The sequence below is a fragment of the Stereum hirsutum genome, assembly GCF_000264905.1.
Source record: "Stereum hirsutum FP-91666 SS1 unplaced genomic scaffold STEHIscaffold_20, whole genome shotgun sequence".
NCBI classification, from domain to species: domain Eukaryota; kingdom Fungi; phylum Basidiomycota; class Agaricomycetes; order Russulales; family Stereaceae; genus Stereum; species Stereum hirsutum.
This window is the reverse complement of record NW_006763150.1, coordinates 29,423-49,811: the sequence shown is the minus strand read 5'-3', so window position 1 is coordinate 49,811 and position 20,389 is coordinate 29,423. Positions and strand designations below refer to the sequence as shown.

At 51.7% G+C, this 20,389-nt stretch overlaps 5 protein-coding genes across 5 annotated transcripts; all 5 read right to left on the bottom strand.

Annotated features, from left to right (window-relative positions):
* Positions 1–1,802: 1,802 nt before the first annotated feature.
* STEHIDRAFT_162694 (uncharacterized protein) lies at positions 1,803–3,349 on the bottom strand (the record flags this gene model as incomplete). Its single annotated transcript, XM_007310356.1, has 4 exons — positions 1,803–2,534; positions 2,600–2,749; positions 2,804–2,902; positions 2,978–3,349. 4 exons carry the CDS (start codon positions 3,347–3,349, stop codon positions 1,803–1,805), a joined length of 1,353 nt encoding a protein of 450 aa, XP_007310418.1.
* A 1,025-nt stretch (positions 3,350–4,374) lies between these two features.
* Positions 4,375–10,138, bottom strand: STEHIDRAFT_162693 (uncharacterized protein; the record flags this gene model as incomplete). The annotated part of the gene is made up of 11 exons (XM_007310355.1): positions 4,375–4,866; positions 4,927–5,007; positions 5,109–5,447; positions 5,520–5,594; positions 5,795–5,886; positions 8,265–9,336; positions 9,418–9,618; positions 9,747–9,810; positions 9,869–9,981; positions 10,035–10,043; positions 10,103–10,138. The coding sequence occupies 11 exons, from the start codon at positions 10,136–10,138 to the stop codon at positions 4,375–4,377; spliced, it is 2,574 nt and encodes an 857-aa protein (XP_007310417.1).
* Positions 10,139–13,447: 3,309 nt separating this feature from the next.
* Positions 13,448–15,575, bottom strand: STEHIDRAFT_115749 (uncharacterized protein; the record flags this gene model as incomplete). Its single annotated transcript, XM_007310354.1, is given in 8 exon segments — positions 13,448–14,644; positions 14,726–14,758; positions 14,851–14,931; positions 15,060–15,132; positions 15,173–15,257; positions 15,277–15,339; positions 15,359–15,434; positions 15,507–15,575. 8 exon segments carry the CDS (start codon positions 15,573–15,575, stop codon positions 13,448–13,450), a joined length of 1,677 nt encoding a protein of 558 aa, XP_007310416.1.
* Positions 15,576–17,030: 1,455 nt separating this feature from the next.
* Positions 17,031–17,918, bottom strand: STEHIDRAFT_135215 (uncharacterized protein; the record flags this gene model as incomplete). Its single annotated transcript, XM_007310353.1, has 4 exons — positions 17,031–17,155; positions 17,229–17,268; positions 17,359–17,650; positions 17,761–17,918. 4 exons carry the CDS (start codon positions 17,916–17,918, stop codon positions 17,031–17,033), a joined length of 615 nt encoding a protein of 204 aa, XP_007310415.1.
* A 609-nt stretch (positions 17,919–18,527) lies between these two features.
* STEHIDRAFT_172581 (uncharacterized protein) lies at positions 18,528–20,371 on the bottom strand (the record flags this gene model as incomplete). The annotated part of the gene is made up of 5 exons (XM_007310352.1): positions 18,528–18,970; positions 19,042–19,236; positions 19,315–19,710; positions 19,777–19,854; positions 19,922–20,371. The coding sequence occupies 4 exons, from the start codon at positions 20,369–20,371 to the stop codon at positions 19,045–19,047; spliced, it is 1,116 nt and encodes a 371-aa protein (XP_007310414.1). The 3' UTR covers positions 18,528–18,970; positions 19,042–19,044.
* Between the last annotated feature and the right edge of the window lie 18 nt (positions 20,372–20,389).

The following is a 20,389-nucleotide window of genomic DNA, read 5'->3' as shown; positions in this document are numbered from 1 at the left end:
TCGGTCTCTCCTTACTTCGGCAGCCCATCGATAGAATGTGAAACCTGAAGACTCTCTGACCTAGTTACACTGTACATTGACTCCTTACTCCCGCAATGAGATCTCCCCTTGGCTGAAAGCCCCATCAATCCAGAGTCTCATGCTTCGCGGCCTCTCAAAGGACAACGAGTCGATGGACGTGTTCTTCCAACATCGTCCCCATTTGACTGGATTATAGCTCTCAACTCTAGACGGCACCGATTGTCACTGTTTCTACTACGCTTGGGAGGTCGATCTCTGTTTTCCACAGCTCTAGCCTGGGCTGGACTACTTTTCTGGATCCCTTCATTCGCCTTCCGATTCCGTGATCGATGCAACATTATTCCGATGCGTTTTCGATACGTGCATATGATGGATGCAGGGAAGAATGGGATAGTTCTGGATGGAAGGATAGGGCTTATTAGAGACTCACATTCGCTGTGGCCGTCGGGCTCGAAGAACACGCGGCGGGTTGAGTTGACTACCTACTTGTATCGCTCTCACACAAACGCTGGTTATTATTTTTCACTCCTTTGAGTGCACATGAATATTGTATACTCCTAGGCCTAAGAACGTGAATGAACGGATACATACTGAGACTGCACGTTGAACTTGGGCCACATCCGAGTCGCGGCGCCACACGAACTTTATCAACCGCGTACCGACCTGTACCGACCGACGCGGAAAAAGCATCGAAGGCCGAGCTTGTCCCCTCAACAATTCGTCCAGGTCTTTGTCTCTATGCCCAAAAGAAGATAATTTCTACTCTAGGAAACAATTGCTGGAAGGCCCGACTGTTCTCCGAGAAACGACCCGGAGTCTCATGCTGGCATGCGGTCTTATGGTGCGTGGATCGATGATTCGAGGGCACGACGTCCGTTGCCAACTCACGCAAGGCTCACGCATGGTGCAGGTACGGACACAGTGAACGAAAGGGCCGTGCATTTTTCCGTGTCGCTGAAGACAATGAAAAATACCGACAGATGGACAGATAAGAACACCACAAGAGTCCGAGGTGCCAGTTTGTAGGGTAGAAAAGATGAAGAAACGATATCGGTGCGTTTTATTTACCGCTCTCGATGCCATTTCACCCAGTATGGAGTACAAACCGTGTACGTATGGACCCACAATGAAGATAGGAGAACGAGAATACGGAAGGAGGTAGCAAGACCTGGAGCGAGACGGCAGGTGCGTATGTTCAATCCTCGCCGCAGGCAGTCGCTGCTAACCATCGGAACGTAAGACTCGTACAGGAGGTAAAGAATCAAGCAAAGCGACGATCTCGAAGATAGAGTCAAAAAAAAAAGCACAAAGCCTAGCGGGAACCCGTTCCTTGATCTGGGCCGAAATCACAATATTCGAAGGTCATCGTGACGTCCAGCAACGACCAGGAGCCGATGTTCCTCATGCCACGGCGGACGAAAGAGGACACAGGATAAAAAGAGGCCGGGAAAATAGAAGATGAGTGGAATCACAAATGATAAATAGCTGAGAACTCCCCCTCCGAAGCAAACCGTCAAACCTATCCCCCTACTCGCAACCATCTCGCAACCCCTTCACTGCGAACTGCCCCTCTCATCACGCCTCACTCCCCGCTCGCCTAGTCCCCTCTTCTCTACAACCCCCATGTCTCCCCACCCTCCATCAGAATTTTCACACGGCCCCAGGATCGACATCTCCTTCTCGGAGCATCTCAACCCTTCACGGTTGCCGAGTGAAACTGGTTAGCTAGCTCCAGCTGACGGCCCATCGCCGTCAGTCTGAGCTGCTATACCTTCACTTGGTTAATTGTTGAGGGGCTTTGGCTCTGGTTGGTGTACCGCCGCAGCGGCCACTTTTCTTCCAGCCGTCCCCCCTCGTGGTGCGTTCGACCGCCTCTTCTTCCCCTTCGGTCCAACGTTGTCTTCCTCCCCATCCTCCACCTCGTTCCTCCCCCTCTTCCTCTTCCCGCCCGAGGACGCAGATGAAGTCGCCCCCTTCGTATCCGCCGCCGCGTTCCCTTCTCCGCGTTCCCCCGTCCCTTGCTCCACGGGTGAGCCTATGTCCCACTCCTCCAATTGCTGCCCGTATTCGACTTTCGGCAAGGGCACCTTGACAGGCCTTCCCTGTTTGACCTGGGAGTCCACCCATCGGCGAACTGGCATCTGGGAAGGCAGGACGGCTTGCGGGGGTGCGACGACAATCTCGGGAGGTGGGGAATATTCAACGATAAATCCGGTCTCCTTGACCGTTTTCGTATGTCTTCCAGCATGTAGGGGAGTGCTCCTGGGTGCGCGTTCCTTCCTTGGAGCGGGTTTGTCCTTCGGGACGGGTTTGTCCTTTGGATCGGCTTTCCTCCTCGGAGCGGTTTTCTCCTTTAGAGCGGCTTTGTTCTTCGAAGTGGTTTTTACTTTCGGAGCAGGCTTCGTCTCAATAGTGGGCTGGTCGGCCGTCGGCAACGGTGGAACTGGCGCTGAAGCACTCTGCGCCTGTGCCGCTTGCGCACTTCCAGCAGGGAGAGCGCGAGGCATCTGGGGCTGGGCAGACGCGGTCTCTGTGTCAATATTATATTAGACTAAGTTATGCAAGGCGAAAGACGTACGTGGCTTTGGGTGACTGCCATATTAGAGACAACATTGAGGGTGTCGTCGCCCATCGCCGTCGAATGCCTGGCTACGCGGCCACTGTTGGAGTCGTCGGATGAGACACTCGTCCCCGTGCTACCAGGCCCCATCGAAATCATGGGATCATACTAGAATACTGATCAGTTCACTGACACGTCTCAATGTAGGATGAGCAGACAGACCTCCGTCCACTCGCGCGACGACGACGACGACGCGCCTTGGATGCCGTACATCCCCCCCGATTGCACGATTGGCAGTGGCTTGGATGACATCGCCACAGGCTGTAGGATGAAAAAAGTCAGCGTCGATGGACGAGAATGAAATGAAAAGAATAGGTTCAAAGCGATTGCACCCACCTGGCGAGACTTTCCCTGCTGGTGCCTCTCTTGTGTCAAGGAGTTGAAGTCACCGGGGCTTGAGTTGGACGTAAGGCTGCGAGGATTGAAAGCCTTGTCGACGGTGTTTTCTCCCCACGATCCAAACTCAAGCATCGACGATGAGGAGTAGGCACTCGTTGTGCGATGGTCGTCGTTGAGGTACCTTGGCCCATTGGGTATTTGGAGGCCCATGAGATTATCGTGCCCGTAGGCACCTTGGACTTTCGAGTCGAGGGACAACGATTGGTAAGAGGCCATTGAATATATGGTTTCAGAGTGCTTGTGGGGCGATTTGGTGGTGGATGATTGTACGAGGGTGCTGTTGGGCGAGAAGGAGTTGCTCGGTGTCATCCGTACAGACGATATACAGTCAACACTGGTCTCGTGACCATCTCCGGGGCCACTTCGCTCTACTTTTGTGGCCCACGGTTCTTCTCGTGGTATCGTAAGTTATCAGATATCTATCTATCGAGATCAATGAAATTCTGCTTTCCGAGAACGAAGATTGTGATGACTTGTGTCTCCTGAACGACGTTATGGGTGCAGGAGAAATTCACGCCGAGCTCAGGTCCAAATACAACGCAATGCACTACAGCAGACAGACAAGTCATCCATCAAAATATCTATAAACGAACTAGCCAAACGTATGCGAGAAACAAAAAGGGAGATAATTCCGAGAAAGTGTTGAGTTGGGAAGAGAGGAGATACTCAAACGGGAGAGGGAAGCAGAAGAGGATATGGACATGGGGAAGGTAAGGGGAAAGGGGAGGAACAGAACGGCAAACAAGCCTTATGTGATGAGAATTGATAGAGCGAGAAACACATCACGAATGAAAAAGAACAACTATATACGACGAGGCAGGATAGCGTTAAATAAAGTACATAAGACACTAAACACGGGAGAAGAGGAAAGCAAATAGATTGAAAACAAATCCACGAACGAGACGTGGATGCACTCCTGAAAACTAGCCAGGAGTACAGAGTAGAGAACGAGGTCACTGCGCCCGTAGAAGAGGAAGTATATCCCGGGGGCTGATTCGAGGTGTTCCATGGGACCCACTTGGTACAATGAGTCTCGAGAGCAGTACGAAGCCGATACCCGTCGTGAGCATACAAAACACCAGAGCTGGAGATTGGTCTGGCTTTGCGGACGCTGCGGAAGAGACTAACAGAGAGGTGGAATAGAAGCTCGATGTTGGCAAGGCGGACGAAGGCTTCCGAGAGAACGGAAAATGGCCAGCGCCGCGCAGAGAGCATTCGTATGGTGAAGGGCGTTTGCGAAGATTGGACCAGCGAAATATGTGGAGGAAAAGCACCGTCTTCATGGTCGTCTGGAGGCCCCCAGTCCCCATATCGCACGACCAGCATAAGTTGCTTTAGCCGACCCTGCGACGCTTCTCAAACCTCTTTGCGCCTTTCTCATCATCAGTATCACACTCACGGCTTCGCTTGGGAGCCCTGTTCTCCTTTTCCTCAGGTCCGCCGTGTTCTTCTGATGCTGGGGCACGATGAGATAGCTTCTTAGGTTCGGAGGTACGAGTAGCCAACTTCGAAGAGGATGCGGATGCGGATGGTTCGGAGGGAGCCGTTTCGTCCTCATCGTCGCGTTCGAGATTTTTGGCTGGACTTAAGGCATGGTGGGTGTCGTCCAAGTCGTGTCCGCCGAGATCAGTAGTTTGACCCACTGGAGAACCTTCGGACCTTGTTTCATCAAATTCATCGCCAGCAGCGGGAGTGAGTGGTTCCGTAGCCATCGTCGGAGCCACAGTCGTTCGATGCTCTTCAGGACCGGGAGTCGTAGAGCATTTCGTTGGCCGTAAGTTGATCGGATCAGGAAGAATATCGACCTGATTGATCCAGGCAAAAAACTAAAACCATATGGTCAGTCAGGACCATTCAACGATGTAGGCATAACATAAAAGACTAACAGTTGGGTCCCTTCGGTGGCAATCCTCGCCGGTGTTACATTTAACATGAGCAGCCCAAGCGGGCCATTCGATGTCGATACGCTACGGATGTGCAATGGTTGGTTGGTCAGTTCACAACAGTCCATATCATGCCCTTCCCGGTATAGTATCCTATGGAAAGATATTGTTTGGAATGGACATACCTCATTTAGCGAGACTGCTGCGTTCGCTAGGTTGAACCGCCGAGGATGCGGCGATGATAGAAGCATGTGGAGTTCGTCGAGGAGGGCCTCTCCCTCCAAGATGAGGTCGGCGTCATCTCCTTCAGGTACGGACAATATCTCGTTTACTTGAGATATCAGGACATCGACAGGGTCCATTTCCCTTTCTTCTTCGCCCTCCGAGTCACATTCACACGTCCCCGTGCAATTACCACATTTTCCGCAGAGTTCTCGCCCGTCGCAGAATCCGCAGAGACAGAAGTTGTCCTCCGTTTCGGGTTCGCGCCTGGAACACTGCTCTTCAGGTCCACGCTGAGTGGACTAAGAGCAACAACAGACGTCCTCCAATCAGCAACGTCAATGCACAAACGGAGCAGCAGCCAGATAATTTACCTCCAAATATGCATAGATAATATCGAGCATCATACCGTCAGCGGTCCTCCTCTCGTCGCCGAGCCAATCTTGATCCTGACATTTGCATTTGAGTGGAGCAACGTCCTCGCATGCTTGGCAGTTGTCAGTCTTGCATTTGTTGCACCTCGAGCACAACTCTGTACACGTCGTTGGGACACTTTGCAAGGATGGAAGAAAGGGGGCAAGTGAAGAAGGCGAAGCGCGTCAGGATAGGCGACTGGGAGCCATTGAACAAGATGATAATGCAAGCTTACCTGGTTGTCGATGAAGAATAGTCCATTGTAGAGTCTGTTAGAGTGCTTGATGGTCTTGATAGTTGAGGAGAGTAGGAGCAGGCCAGATGGAACTGAAGGAGGCGTGTCAGTAAGCGTGTCAACTCAGCTCACGATGCGCGATGTGGACGTACGAAGCGAAGCAAGTAACAGTATTTGTGATAGTGTGTATCGATAGGATGGTGTATACGAGGCAAGTAGCAAAGGGGATGAGAGGAGAGGTAATGAGGGCGGATGAAGGCAAAGCACGAGAGGCAAGTGTCGTTGATTGTCATTCCCACGCAGTGGCCACCGTGGCGTGTTCCCACGAATCGCATGAGCCATTCCGTAAACAAACACAGCCCCTTGGCAAACTCCTCTACACTCACTGACACTGACAAGGAACGATACCACAATACTCACCATGAATACGAGTGCCTGGATATAATATGTTGGTGAGTACTAATCACCGATCTCCACATAGGCGAACCTATTTCATTCACCCCACAAGGGTCACCTAAGAGTCTTCCTCAAACAAAGACCCGTCAGCACGAAGGTAAATAATAAGAACCAGTCTCGTCATTTACGGCTCTCTACCGGGACTTTCACACCTACAATCGTCGCGTTGGCCCACTGTACCATCTTCCCGCTGTCCGGCTAGGTCTATTGTGTACATCATTTCGAGCATGAAGAATAATGCAGGAACTTTTGATACATACCTTGCGTGTCCTCGACCATCGGTGGGTTCCACCGACTTGGACGGCGCTACATACTCTGTATATGGGTTTTTCTCAGGTCCGCAAGCTCTGCACACTAGGGTGCGCTTATACCTTCCTGGTCCAACGTCCGGGGACGTTGAGGCACGATGATCAGACATGCTGTGGCACACCAGCGCGTTGTCACTGTTCCTCCACACTCGCTACTGGAAGGCAAGACTCATGTGCATTACGCTCACCAAGTTCTTGCGTTAAGACGCTGTGATTACCTTTGCATAGTTCAGTTGTTCTGTATTCTCACCGGTCGATTATATCCGACTTTCCAGATCTAAACAGGGCACATTGCAATTTTCATTGAACACTTTGACGATAAGATACATGACTACTACATGATACGTTCAGCAACGTAACGCATTGTATGAGGTGAAGAATATTCGCACCCAAGAATACGCTCGACCCAAATAAGCGCCTAGTCACGGAAACCAACACGTCGCTGATGTCGACGTTGATGGTCACAAGAACATGTCAGTGAGCACAGAGAAGGACATCATAACAGTGACTATCGTCATTTCGAGTAAAGAGGGACTCACAACCGTATCCTGCTCTTGGACCCTTTTCAACATCTCCCGAAACCCGACCAAGTCCCTTCGACTCTGTCATGCATTCCAACACGCAAACCATACGCTCCGTCCATATCAACCAGGAGATTCTACTATCGGTCCCTAGACACTCACTATCTTTGGGCATGTTGATTCTTGTCCGTGGGGGTTCAGAGTGAATGTGCGGTGCGCTGTCCACTTTTCGTCTCCAGGGCTGCACCCAAACGCGATATCTGGCCTGTTTCAACCATTCAAGCCAGAGCAACTACTTTGTGATATGCTGTAGAAGATCATAAAAGAGCTGCGATAGAAAGCAAGAAGAAATATAAACCATATAGAAGCGTAGGGGGAGCTAGGGGGAGTCGAAAGTAGGAGTCGCGACTTGTTTTTTTTCGGGCCCTGTCTTTCGTCAAACGTCAGAACGGTCAAGACATATCTGGGCAGCTTTGTCGATTCACATCTGTGAGAGCAGAGGCGAAAGGCAGACTCGTAGAAAAAAAAAACAGCTGAGAGTGAGAGGGGAAAAGGAGTGGTGGTTTGATGGCCCGTGCGCCTAATTCTCTTCGCTTGCGGAAGGTGCCACTGTGGCGCGACTCGCACCGCATGGTAGACAGATGAATACAATTCAATTGTGGAACGGTTGATGCAGAGATACACGACAAGGGAGACTGAAGAGCTAGACAGATAGCAGTAGATACGAGTTAACGTGAAGCAACAAGCAATGTGTGACTAGCAGGTGATGGTAGGTAACGCAGCGAAGCGGAGAAGAAAACGAGGACTGAAGACAGAAGAGGATGCATGGGAAGAAAGCGATGGGGTAGCATGAGCGACGACAAAACATAAAGCAGACAATAAAAAAGACGACAGCGAGCGAAACAAAACAAACCGGGACATCCGAAATACAGCCTTCAAAGAGCAAATGGCAAAGTTCTCTACCCTCGTGGGGCCCACCGTGCATACGGTACACTTCTCTTCCTTCCTCAATCCACCCTGCGACGTTTCTCAGCCAGCTTCACCTCACACTCACGATCATCGTCAGAGTAACGTCTGTTGGCTCTCTTGAGCCTCCTCTTCACCTGTTCCTCCTTGACACGTTCCGAAGGCGCAATACGGACGCTCGACTTCGGTGGCTCGAATTCGAAGGGGGTACCGTCATACCCTCGTCGCTGCACTCGAGTATGCAATTAAGTTTCTTTGGGTTATCGCCCTTGCGTTTCGAAGGTGCGGGGATGCGAATGCGTAGCGTCGAGGAAGTCGAGGACGAAGTCACGACGGTGGAAGTAGATGCCACAGTGGACGTGGAGACGGTGGAGACGGAACGCGTGAAGGCCGTAGAACTGGATGAGGATGCTGTGGTGGACGTGACGCTATTGGTGGCCGAACCACGAGAGGCCTTGTTCGACGACACAGACAAATCACGGCTTGAGCTCGACGGCCCAGAGATAACGTCAAGTAGAGGTTCAACCGGACGCAAGGATTCCAAAGTAAGATCCGAATTTCCGTCCATACCAGCAGCAAGACCAGGAATCAGAACCGCAGAAGTCCTCCTAGACCTCGATGAAGCCTGTGCGTCGCCCACCATTGGCACCGGCTCCCCCGGTGAAGAAGACGTGCCGCCAATCACGTCCATCATGAGTTTCTGTAGGCGGGCATCCTCCTCGCGGAGAAACTTGTGAAGGCGATTACGCTCCTCATCCAGCTCACCTTCCAACCGAATGGCAGCCCAATCCTCCTTCGACATACCAGCCCAACGACCCCGAATGACCAATGCAGGTTCTGGTTCCGGGTGTCCACGATCATCAGCGAGTCTCCCGAGCAGGCAATTTCTCCCATTGGGCGGTTCGTGAAGAGCATTCCAACCGGAGAGTGGCCGACACTTACAGTGCAGGCGGAAGTGCTCCCTCCATGCCTCGGAGATCGCGTCATCGGCCGCGTCCACGATTTTTCGTCGTTCTGGCAGAAGCCTTGGAATCGTTGTCTTGTACGACTTGCTCTCCAAGGCGGAAAATACACTTGGCGACGAAATATTCCGTAGAGAGGCACCGAGCATGGATATCGTAGGAGTAACGAAGGCGAGGGAAGGGGAAGATTTGCGGCGAAGAAGACGTGGGACAATGTCAAGGGATGTATTAGGTGGTGGGATTATCGAGCCGGGGGCTTTCAGGCGGAGACCAAAGTCGTTCTTCAGGTCACGAATTTCTTTTAGAGCAGACTCAGACAGGCCAGTGCACTGATTGGAAACAACAATGATAAGGGATATTTAGATTTATGATGAGTGCCCATATAGCCAAGGATAAAATGAAGGACTCACATCATGTGGGCCAAACTGGTCGTCGATGAGTTTGCGCTGAAGAGATGAATTTCCGGATGAGGACAGGTTGTGGATGGATATAGTCGGGACAAAGATGAGAAAGACGTGAGAGAAGATGCTCACAGGCGAAGGGTTACTGCAGTCTAAGACATATTTCTTGAGTTCCTGCTGAATTTCTAGGCTCTGCTCTTCATATCGTTTCTGAAGACAGATGGAAGCAAGATCATCAGCTACCAACCAACAATGCACAACCAAACCACATATGCGCACACCAAGAAAGTGCGACAGACGCACCCAAAGGCCGAGCAAGAAAATACGAAAACACGCACCAACTCTGCTCCACTGATCCCCACGACCTCGTCCTTCTCCTCTTCCTCCGCACACTTGCACTTTCTAGGACACATCCAGCAAATCCCACAGATAGCTATCCTGTTACAGTCGCAACACTTACACACGCTGTCGCCTCGCAATTCTTGCACCAATAGATCCTTGTTGGCGGGAGCGCGCGCGCTTGTACGCTCGCACAACAGTGTCTGCAGCCGTCGATGGCGCAGAACAGGCACCCTAGCAAGACATCTTTTTCACGGGCCCACTCGCGGGCGAGCTGGTAGACCTACGTGCGCCCGCTATATCGTTAGTGCAAGCTCCAACCGACGACAAAACTAATATGACGAGTACGACATACTTTAACATTCCAAGGAGCAGGTGCGGGAGGCTTCATGCAACCACAAATCCATTCGAAATTCCGGCACATACTACACTACTTATGAACGCGGGGGGCTTGTGAGGTTGTGGCTGGTGAGGATTGAACGTTGGTCAACTTCTGACGTGCGATGACCAGATGAGCACAAGGTGTGGGCAGCGACATACGTACTTGGTTGCTATTTATGAGCAGATGAGCCCAAGTTGAAGCTTGAGGATGATGATGATTACGACTCGGAGGAGATGTCGATGACGAGTCGGATGCGTCGAGGTTGTTGAGCTCGGTCGCGAATCGCCTTCGGCTGGTGTCACGTAGTTCGATTGAGCGTGGGTTAGATCGGGGAAGAGTGGAAGATGAATGGTAGGTAGATGGATGGATGGATGGATGGATGGATGGTATGCAAATGAGACGCGTCGATGTCAGCGACGCTCAGAACTAAGATCGACGCGGACGACACAGTAACCAATGACGAGGAAAACACACGTGAAGGTAAGGAATATTAGGTTGTATAGTAAAGGATAAGTGCAAATCTATTATATGGACGTAGGGAGATAGTAGGTATGCGGTGTGGATGAAGTACAGCGAGAGAGAGGGCGAGAGGAGAAAGGGCAAAGAGAGACTCACGTTCACGTCGAGATCTATTCGATATGAGATGCTCGGGAGTAGCTTCGTACTGAGACAATACTGTTTGCGTGGGTACAGCTTGCTGTGGCTCAAGGGAACTGTGTGTCAGGGATGCGGGGTGAAAAGACGGTGAGGGGGTGCAGCGGTGGCTGCCCGGGGAATATTCCGGCTTCGGCTTCGGCGTCGGCGCCCACCCGTGCCACACGCGGCGTGTCTCTGGGCTCTTGCTCTCTCCCTCTGCTGCAACTCATCCGTCAACAACCTTTTGGAACAGAAACTCGACAACTTCTGATAGTTCTGGACGTACTGACTTACGATCCATGATACCTGGTAAGTGGATTGCTCTTGCACTGTAGCAAGCGCAACTGCGACAGGATCTTCGGGATCGGTGTCCGAATTGGGCAGTCTGCAATTCGCACTGCGATGGCCGACGCGATTGAAGAGTACTCTCACCCACCCGTTTTGTGCTGTTTTGTCCCAAAAGTGAGTGTTCGTTAGCCGCGATCTCCTTGATTGAGCCCCCAGCGGCTACGGCCACGTACCGTTGTTCTGGCCGACCGGTGTGAAGCATTCTTTGGGCTCACCATTGGTTCGCTTGGATGCGATTTCACTACGATTTGGGCGATAGGAAAGTCTCCTGAGCTCAATCGCAGGATCGCTGGGCTTGGTCGTCAGCATCATCAGTCAGTTAGTCTGTGGGCGTCGATACTGGCGGACACAGAAGCTCGAGCAAAGCTCGACCTCTGGCTTTCCCTCCAGATCGTATCCCACTGCATCGTTATGACACCTCGCCTGAGACCCTTCTGCGGAAGATGAGACTAAGACCTGAGCGAGTATACCACGATCGGTCTATACAGATTATTACTTCCACGGCTAGGAACTCGTTTGCCATTGGATTAGTTTGTCAGCGCCCTTGTGTGTGCTTCAAAAACACGATCTAGATATGCAGACGATACGAAGGCATCTGCTTCGCGAACTAGGAATTTACCACCGATAATCGTCTACGCACTACAGGCCATACTATGGAACGCGTAAGGGCTGGACGCAGAGAGACGGCCGTTTCTAAACATCTTTTCCTCGTATCTTCGTCGGATGCATGCCCTGTTCGAAAGGTCTGCGATGAAAACGCATGTTCACGGGGATCGAATGGGTGCGTCATGCATCTCACCGCCGGAGCGACTCTTGATCACGAACTTCAGCGTCGCCCAGACCCCGAATGCTATATACATTGTCTGTGGTTCTATGACCATGAGCTCGGATTGTTCAAAGTGGAACATTCCAGCGTCGTGGTCATATATTGCCTCACGACAGTACTTATCAGGAGGTGGGTCGTGCAAGATCGCAAAATCGATGCGGTAGGATGTGTGCTGACATAGATTCATCGTCGACGGGGTGTGGGCGCATCTGACCAGAGACTTGGGGAGTGAGGCTACCGATTCGAGATTGTGGAGGTGCTTTGCTTATGGGGACGCGAGAGGAGAGGCTAATCGAGCAGCACAAGGTCAGAACGCACCTGTCACCGACCACACATTGAGCCTTGTTCATGGAATGACCTTCCTTCAACAATGGGCAAGGCCGGAGACATGTCGTTTTGATCAACATCAATGGCTAGAACTGATGTATACAGGACGCACCATTGCTGACCACGGCCGGTCGTCGCGATGGCTCTCGCTGAGCGTGGTCCGATTCACTGTCCCGACCAAAGACTCCAGCTGATATCGTGATATTGATATGCTCGTCATTGGATATTCTGAAGGAGGAGTATAGCATTAGTCGTATGTTGGATCATATGGCGTGCAAGGTTGAACCAGAACGGTAATTTTGGGCTATTGGTCGTCGTGATGGGAGCTTATAGGATGTTCAAAGTTGGCGACAGCTTTATAGATGCCCGCTTTCATGATGGCAAGCTGGATTAACCGCAAGTATGGGAGATAATACCATGCGAAGTTCGCTATTGCACGTTCGTTGTCGTTGCGTGGCGCTGAAAATGATGGGAAAATGAGTGGGAAATGGAATTTCGCCCCGGGAAGTGTACTGGGTCAGATTTCTCATAAAACAAACAATAAAACAGACTTTTATAATCATGCCCAGGAGCAGCAGGAACCTTGCCAGCCTCTTTTCGTGGATAAACCAGCAGAGAAACAGGTATGACGGGAGAGACAAAGAGATGATGCGCCCGCAGATTGGCTGGCCTCGAGGCATGTGCCTCTCGGAAGCCTCCGGAGTGCGTGGCGTGTCGGTTTGTTACAGTATTGTGTCCCTGTGTCCCTTGGGCGCAACTCATGCCCGCACCACGGCAGACAGTCGAACACAATGATATTGCGGAACGATTGATGCAAGAGTGACAAGAATAAACACAGCGCAGGTAGATAACAGCAGATCTGAGCAAGCAACAAACAACAAGCAATGTGTGACTGGCAGGTAATTATAGGTAACTTATTTAACGCGGCAAAGCAGAGAAGAAAACGAGGAATGAAGACTGAAGAAGATGCATTGGGAAAAATCGATGGGAGAGCATGAGTGATGGGAGAGCATAAAGCAGCTGATAAATAAGACGACGATGAACGAAGACAAACCAGGACAATCAAAATACAGCCTTCAGAGAGCAAATTGCAGGCGGAGTGACGGGAAAGACGCCCTCATCTCCATGGACACGAGCCTTTCCATACCCTCGAGGGGCCCATCGTACATCCTCATATCTCCTCAATCTACCCTGCGACGTTTCTCAGCCCACTTCTCCTCACGCTCACTATCATCGTCAGAGTAACGCCTGTTGGTTCTTTTGAGCATCCTCTTCTCCTGTTTCTCCTCCCCTACGCATTCCAAAGGCGCAATACGGGCGCTCGGCCTCGGTGGCTCGGACTCGAAAGGAGTATCGTCGTCCTCCTCATCGCTGCATTCAACTATACAATCTAATTTCTTTGCGGCATCCCCCTTCATGCGTTTCGAAGGTGCAGGGATGCGAATGCGTAGCGTCGAGGAAGTCGAGGACGAGGTCGCGGCAGTGGACGTGGATGCAGTGGTGGACGTGGAGACAGTGGAGACGGAACGCGCGAAGGCCGTTGAACCAGCTGAGGACGCCGCGGTAGACGTGACACTATCGGTGGACGAACCACGAGAGGCCTTATTCGATGCCAGAGTAAACTCGCGGCTTGAGCTCGACGGTTCAGAAACAGCGTCAAGTGAAGATGCGACCGGAAGCAAGGATTCCAAAACAGAGTTCGAGTTGTCGTCGACATCACCAGTAAGACCAGGGGTCAGCACCGCAGAAGATCTCCTAGACCTCGACGAAGCATGTGTGTCGCCCACCACTGGCACTGGGGCCCCCGGCAAAGAAGACGTGTCGTCAATTTTGCCGCTGAGGAGATTCTGTAGTCGGGCTTGGCCCTCCAGCCGAATGAGAGCCCAGTCTTCTTGCGACATACCAGCCCATCGACCCCGAATGGCCGGTGCAGGTTCCGGCTCCGGGTGTCCACAATCACCTGCGAGTCTCCCAAGCAGACAATTTCTCCCGTTAGGCAATTCGTGTAGAGCATTCCAGCCCGAAAGCGGCCGACAATTGCAGTGCAGGCGGAAGTGCTCCCTCCATGCATCTGAGATAGACTGATCGGTTGCGTCCACGATTTTTCGCCGGTCAGGTAAGAGCCTTGGAATTGTTGTCTTAAATGTCTTGCTTGCCAGTCCGTAAAATATACTGGGAGACGAAAGGTTTCGTAGGGAGAAGGCACCAAGTACGGGTAACGTGGGAATGACAGCAGCGGGGAGAGGGGCAGATCGGCGGCGAGCCAGACGTGGGACGACATGAAGGGGTAAGTTGCTCGAGCCGGCTTTCAGGCGGAGGCCAAAGTTGTTTTTCGATTCGTCAATTTCTTTTAGAGTGGTCTCAGGTAGACCGGTACACTGATCAGAAATATGAATGACAAGGAATACTTAAATCAGCGATGGATTCCCGAATTGTTAGAGGTAGAATGAAGGACTCACATCTAGTGGGTCAAAATAATCGGCGATCCTGCGCTGGAGAGATGGATTTATGGATGAGCACAGGCCGTGACCAGAAACAGTAGGGATAAAGCGGAGAAAGAGATGAAAAAAGGGCGGTGACTTACAGGAGGATTTGGGTTGTTACAATCCAGGACGAATTTACATAATTCTTCATGAATCTCCCGGCTACGCTCCTCGTAGCGTTGCTGAACACAGATGGAAACAAGGTCATCAGCTACCCGTCAACAATGCACGAACAAACCACACATTTGCAGATCGAGAAAGTGCAGCAGATGCACCAAGAGGTTGAGCAAGAAACTACGAAAACACGTACCAACTCCGCCCCGCTGATCTCCACGACCTCGTCCGCCTCCTCGTCCGCCGCACACTTGCACTGCTTCGGACACCTCCAACAGAGCCCACAGATAGCCTCCCTATCGCACTTACAGCATTCGCATGCCAGTTGGACCGGACTCGTCCAGTTCTTGTGACAGACACATTTCGTCGTTGCGTCCTTCTTGGCGGTCACGTTCTTTTTGCACACCGCGCACCGTGTGGCCTCGCAACACCCGCACCAACAGATTCTTGTGGGAGGAAGAGCATGCGCTTGTACACTCGCACAACAGAGCTCACAGCCGTCGATAGCACAATAAAGGCACCCTAGCGAGACATCGTATTTACGGGCCCACTCGCGGGCGAGCTCGTACACCTACGTGCACCCGCGTTATCGTCAGTGCAAGTACCAACCGATGACAAAACGAATGTCAAGGGTACGACGTACATTATCATTCCATGGAGCAGGTGCGGGAGGCCTCATGCAAGAGCAAATCCATTCTAAATTCCGACACATGTTTTGATTAATTATGATGGTGGGGACTTCTGAGGCTGTAGCTGGTGAGGATCGCACGTTGGTCAGGGTTCGGAATTGCGACGACACGGATGAGCACAAGGCGTGGGTAGCGACATACGTACTTGGTTGGTATTTATGAGCAGGCGAGCCTTAGTTGAAGTTTGAGGATGATGATGATTACGATGATGGGATGTTGATCAGGAGTCGGAAGCGTCGAGGGCGTTGAGACTCGGTCGTTAGTCGCGTTGAGGGCGTTGAGACCCGGCCGTTAGTCGCGTCGAGCTTCGATTGAGCGTAGATAAGATTGGAGAAGAGTGCGGAAAGCGAAACGTGTAAGGATGGATGGATGGTATGCAAATGAGACGCGTCGATGTTGACGACGCGCAGAACTGAGATCGACGCGAACGACCCAACAGCTAATGACGAAGAGAACACACGTGAGAGTAAGGAAGATCAGGTTAGATGTTAAAGGATGAACGTAAATCTATTCTATGAAAGTAGGGAGATGGGAGGTATACGATGTGGACGATGTACAGTGAGGGAGAGGGCGAGAGGAGAAAGGGCAAAGAGAGACGCTGTTCCCGTGACGCGCTCTTGAGTGCCACGACCGCCACAATCCCACGGACAGTGATACCCACGCCGTGTGTGGCACTTACTGTCTTCTTGGACCATGCACTTCTGCACACCTACCGTTCGCTCGAGCAAGATGATTGCCAAATACTGACTGCGAAGATAAGTGCAAGCAGACGTAGTCAATATCCCAGTACATCCCAGTCGTCGCCGCGTTAGTCAGTCCGCGACAAGGACTCGAGCTCACCTCGGCAGCTCAGGTCACCTTCCGACTTCATGAAGATCATCTCACAGGGTATACATATTCATGTTTTCGAGTCGATTACAGTTGGATAAGCCTGCAAAAAAAAAAACGATGAATAATCGCGGTGATTTCTCTGAATCGGTAACTCATTGGTGAACTCAGTATTCAAGTACCATCACTCCTTCAGAACGTTCCATGCAGGTGGGAAGATATATGTATGACTTCTTTTAGAGAGGGATGTGCATACCGTCTTTGTTTTCAGTAGAGGCAACACTTACCGGCGATCATAGCTCAGTAGAAACTCATACAGAGATGAACTCATCAGCGTCGCAAGGCATAGACCTCACCCGGAAGAGGTAAAGCTCCTATATTTTCCTGGCAAACGAGTAGGTTCCGTTGAAGAGTAAGCCTGCTGCAGGAGAAACTCACTGAGAATGACATTATCTGAAACAAAGTATCCGAGTACACACTATTCAAAACAGAAATTTAAAGATATATAACCATTCCTGTTGAACGTGCAATGACAATCACCATGAGCGACCTCGCTCAGCCAGGAAGCAGAAAAGGAGTCCGAACCTAGCAAGCAGCCTCGAAGTGAAGACACAGAAATCGCCATAGGCCCCAATTCGCCTCATTCATTCTCACTTCAGCTCCTCCGGGGCGCCCTTCAACTTCCCGAATCCCAGCGTCCGTCCGAAAAAGCCTCCGAAGAGGTATGTTATGCCTATATCCATCGGTTTGAGACCTGTGGAAGGATACGAGTCACCTGTAATGGGGAGGGTAGGAAGGATGACATGCGTTAACTACGAAGATAGAGGTAGGATGACGAAGAGACGTACCATCGGCGAAGAATAGTCTGAGTGCTTGAACAGGGCTCAGCTGTACCGATCGAGCAACCCAGCATCGTCAACAAATCTGCTTCAAGCCCACCACGAACGGCCGGAGGAATAATCAACAAAAAAAACTCACTTCTCCTATCTGACCACCCTTTCCCAACAACGTCATCAACATCCTCGACTTCTTCTTCTCCGTCTCCTCTCCCTCCGCCCTCTCCCCATACTCGGCATAAACATCGTCTGGGACCAACAACGAATGGACCTCTCCCTTGGGCACCTCGAACTCTCCATCCGCAGGTGTGATGGTCCTTGTTTTACCGGAAACGGTAGCGGTGACGGAGCCGACGAAGACGCGGAAGTATTCGGTTGTGTGGGGATGCCAGTGGGGTGGGACGAGGAACGTGGCACCGAGGGGAGAGATACCTCTGTGCGGTGGATGAAAGACAGTACGAGCACGAAACAAATGGAAAAGAGAAGGACAATGAGTATGATAAGAAGGGCAGACGGAGAGATGGCTGGTTGGCAAACCACGCACCTTACGATGTACCTCGTCTGATCTAGTGGATCCCTGGGTTCCTCAGGCCTGTACTGCGACGTCGGCAACTTCGTGAAGAGGAATGTATTCCCCTTCCCATCTTCCATAACCGTATCGTCCTCCAAGACCGTAAACACGGTAGGCTTTGCTGGGGCCATCACTTCCAACTGTACGCGAATGACCGGTCAACGAGAGGGATGCTGTAGTCTGTAGGTAAGTGGGTGGGGTGAAGAGATGGTCGTGAGCACAGCGTGTTTATGAAGCTTTTGACGAGCCCGACATACCCGACCTTATTTCAGCTACTGAACGGCGAACACAGCGTTGATTTTGGGATGACTCGGAAAATCTTCCTGTCGCCGGGGGTGCATGCCATTATCGCGCGTTTTGTTGAGTCCTAGATGAGCGCTCGTCCCGAGTTGTGTAAATGGGCATCAGATTGCGACAAGGATTGATGCGGATGAAACACTATGCAGAAACTGGGATCGTGTCGGGAGAGGAATTTCAACGCGTTCAGCGCCATGGTCGAAAGGAACAAGGGGAGACGAGGGGCACACATAGACGCCCCGCGCCACAATCATGGGATTTCGCCACGCACAGAGCTTTTGCACTTTGAGTTACTTTGCACTTTCCAATCCGACGGCATAGGTCGCAGGAGCACCTTCAGACTAGAAGTTACATCCAAGCTGCCAATAGATTCAGATATAAATACAATCACAAGCACAACTAGGTACGGGAGAACGTGAACAGTCCATAGCCACACACCGGTAGAAATACATGATCATCGACAACAATGACGGGAACGACAACGACTACGGAGATAACAACGACAACGACACGAACGGCTGCAACAACAGGAAATACGAGAACGACGGGAGATAGCACAGGAGCAAAGATGGATGCGTGAGCGAGAGCAATGGCAGCGGCGGCGGCAGAAGAGAGCAAGGACAACACGAGACGAGAGAAGATGGACAGTGGCGTAGACTTCCAATAGCGATGGGGGAGGTAGAATAAGGATGCGAGAGAGAATGGAAAGCGATAGCTGAGCGGCGAACAGGTACGTAGGATAACATAGATAGCAGATAGCAAGGTCAGAGAGGGAAATATGTGTGTGCGTGTATATCACAGAGAGGAAAAGGAACCAGATAGAAATAGAAAAGGAATATCAATACGAGAAACTTCAAACCCAGAGGAACAAGAAATCGGAGACAAACTGCACAAGAGAAATGAGTTAGCAACTTTGCAGTGCGCAAAAAAAGATAGAGAAGAAAGATAAGGACTCACGTATCAAAGACTGCCCTCCGTACCAAACATATGGGCCAGCATGGCCTTGTAGAATTCTGGAGGGGGGGCCGACGGTTCAACCTCAGAATCGTAGTTCACCCCATGATGTTGGGTAAACCTTTCGTACGACTCCGGGTCGTTGGCATACTCAACGTCCGGTTTGAACATCAGCCGTGCTGCGACATAGTTCTGGCACTAGCAAAGGGACAAATATGGCATCATCAGAACCAGGGACATCGGGGAGAAGGGGTGGAAGATAATAGTGCAACTCACATCACCGCCGTTCTCGTACTTATACCCATCTTCATCCGAGTACTCCTCATACTCCTCCTTATCGTAGCCGGAGACATGCCCCTCCGACTTCCACTCATCCACTCTTTCGAATTCCTGGTATTGTCCAGCTGAGTACTGGACCTCTTCCTCCTCCTCACCCTCATAGTCCTCCTCGTCGTAGCTGGAGACATACCCCTCCGACTTCCACTCATCTACGCGCTCGAGTTCCTGGTATTGTCCATGGGCGTACTGGGCCTCTTCCTCTTCCTCTTCCTCCTCCTCCTCCTCCTCCTCCTCCTCCTCCGAAGAGAACGAGAGAGCGTGTTGAGTGGTCGCCTTGAGCTCGACCTCGGAGTCGGTGAAATGGCTGGACGCGACAGAAGCCTTCGAGTCATCCTACACGATGAGAGACCCGCGCGTAAGCACATAATGAAGAGGACAGATATATGAAAGACGACTCACCGAAGAAGTCGGGGACTGATCGACCTCGGACGCGAAGGGGATGAATTCCTTGACGTCGACCTCGTCGTCGACTTCGAACTAATGAATTACAAGAAATAGACTCGGTCAGATGCCAGTCGATGCTAAGGAGTGAGTGAGTGCATACCAGTTCGAGAGGGCGCAGCGCAGCCCTGGGAGAGTCGAGCGGGGTCTGAAGAGTCCACGACGACCTCGACGACCTTCCCGAGCTCAGTTCCACGGCACGAAGGGAGGGACTATCGTTCAAGTTGAAGCAGAGTCTCTTGCGAGGGGGCGCTGCACTCTCCTTATCCTCGTAGGACGTGCCGGACGTCATAGACTCGGCATCTGAAGCGTCAGAGTCGCTCCCGTATTCGTCATCCGCGTCGCAGTCTGAGTAGTAGTCTGCCTGGAACATCCTCCGCCTCTTCAACGAGGGCGAAGGAGAGGGAGGGGAGTAGGCCATGGATTCGGCCTGTTGTTCGCGGGCGCGGTCGTTCTCGGCCAGCATCCAGTTGATGAAGCCCGTATGGGCGGAGGGAGGATATGAAGGGTGGACGATGTTGGTGGTGGTGTGGTCGGCGGCGGTAACGGTCATGAGGTTGTCAGACATTGT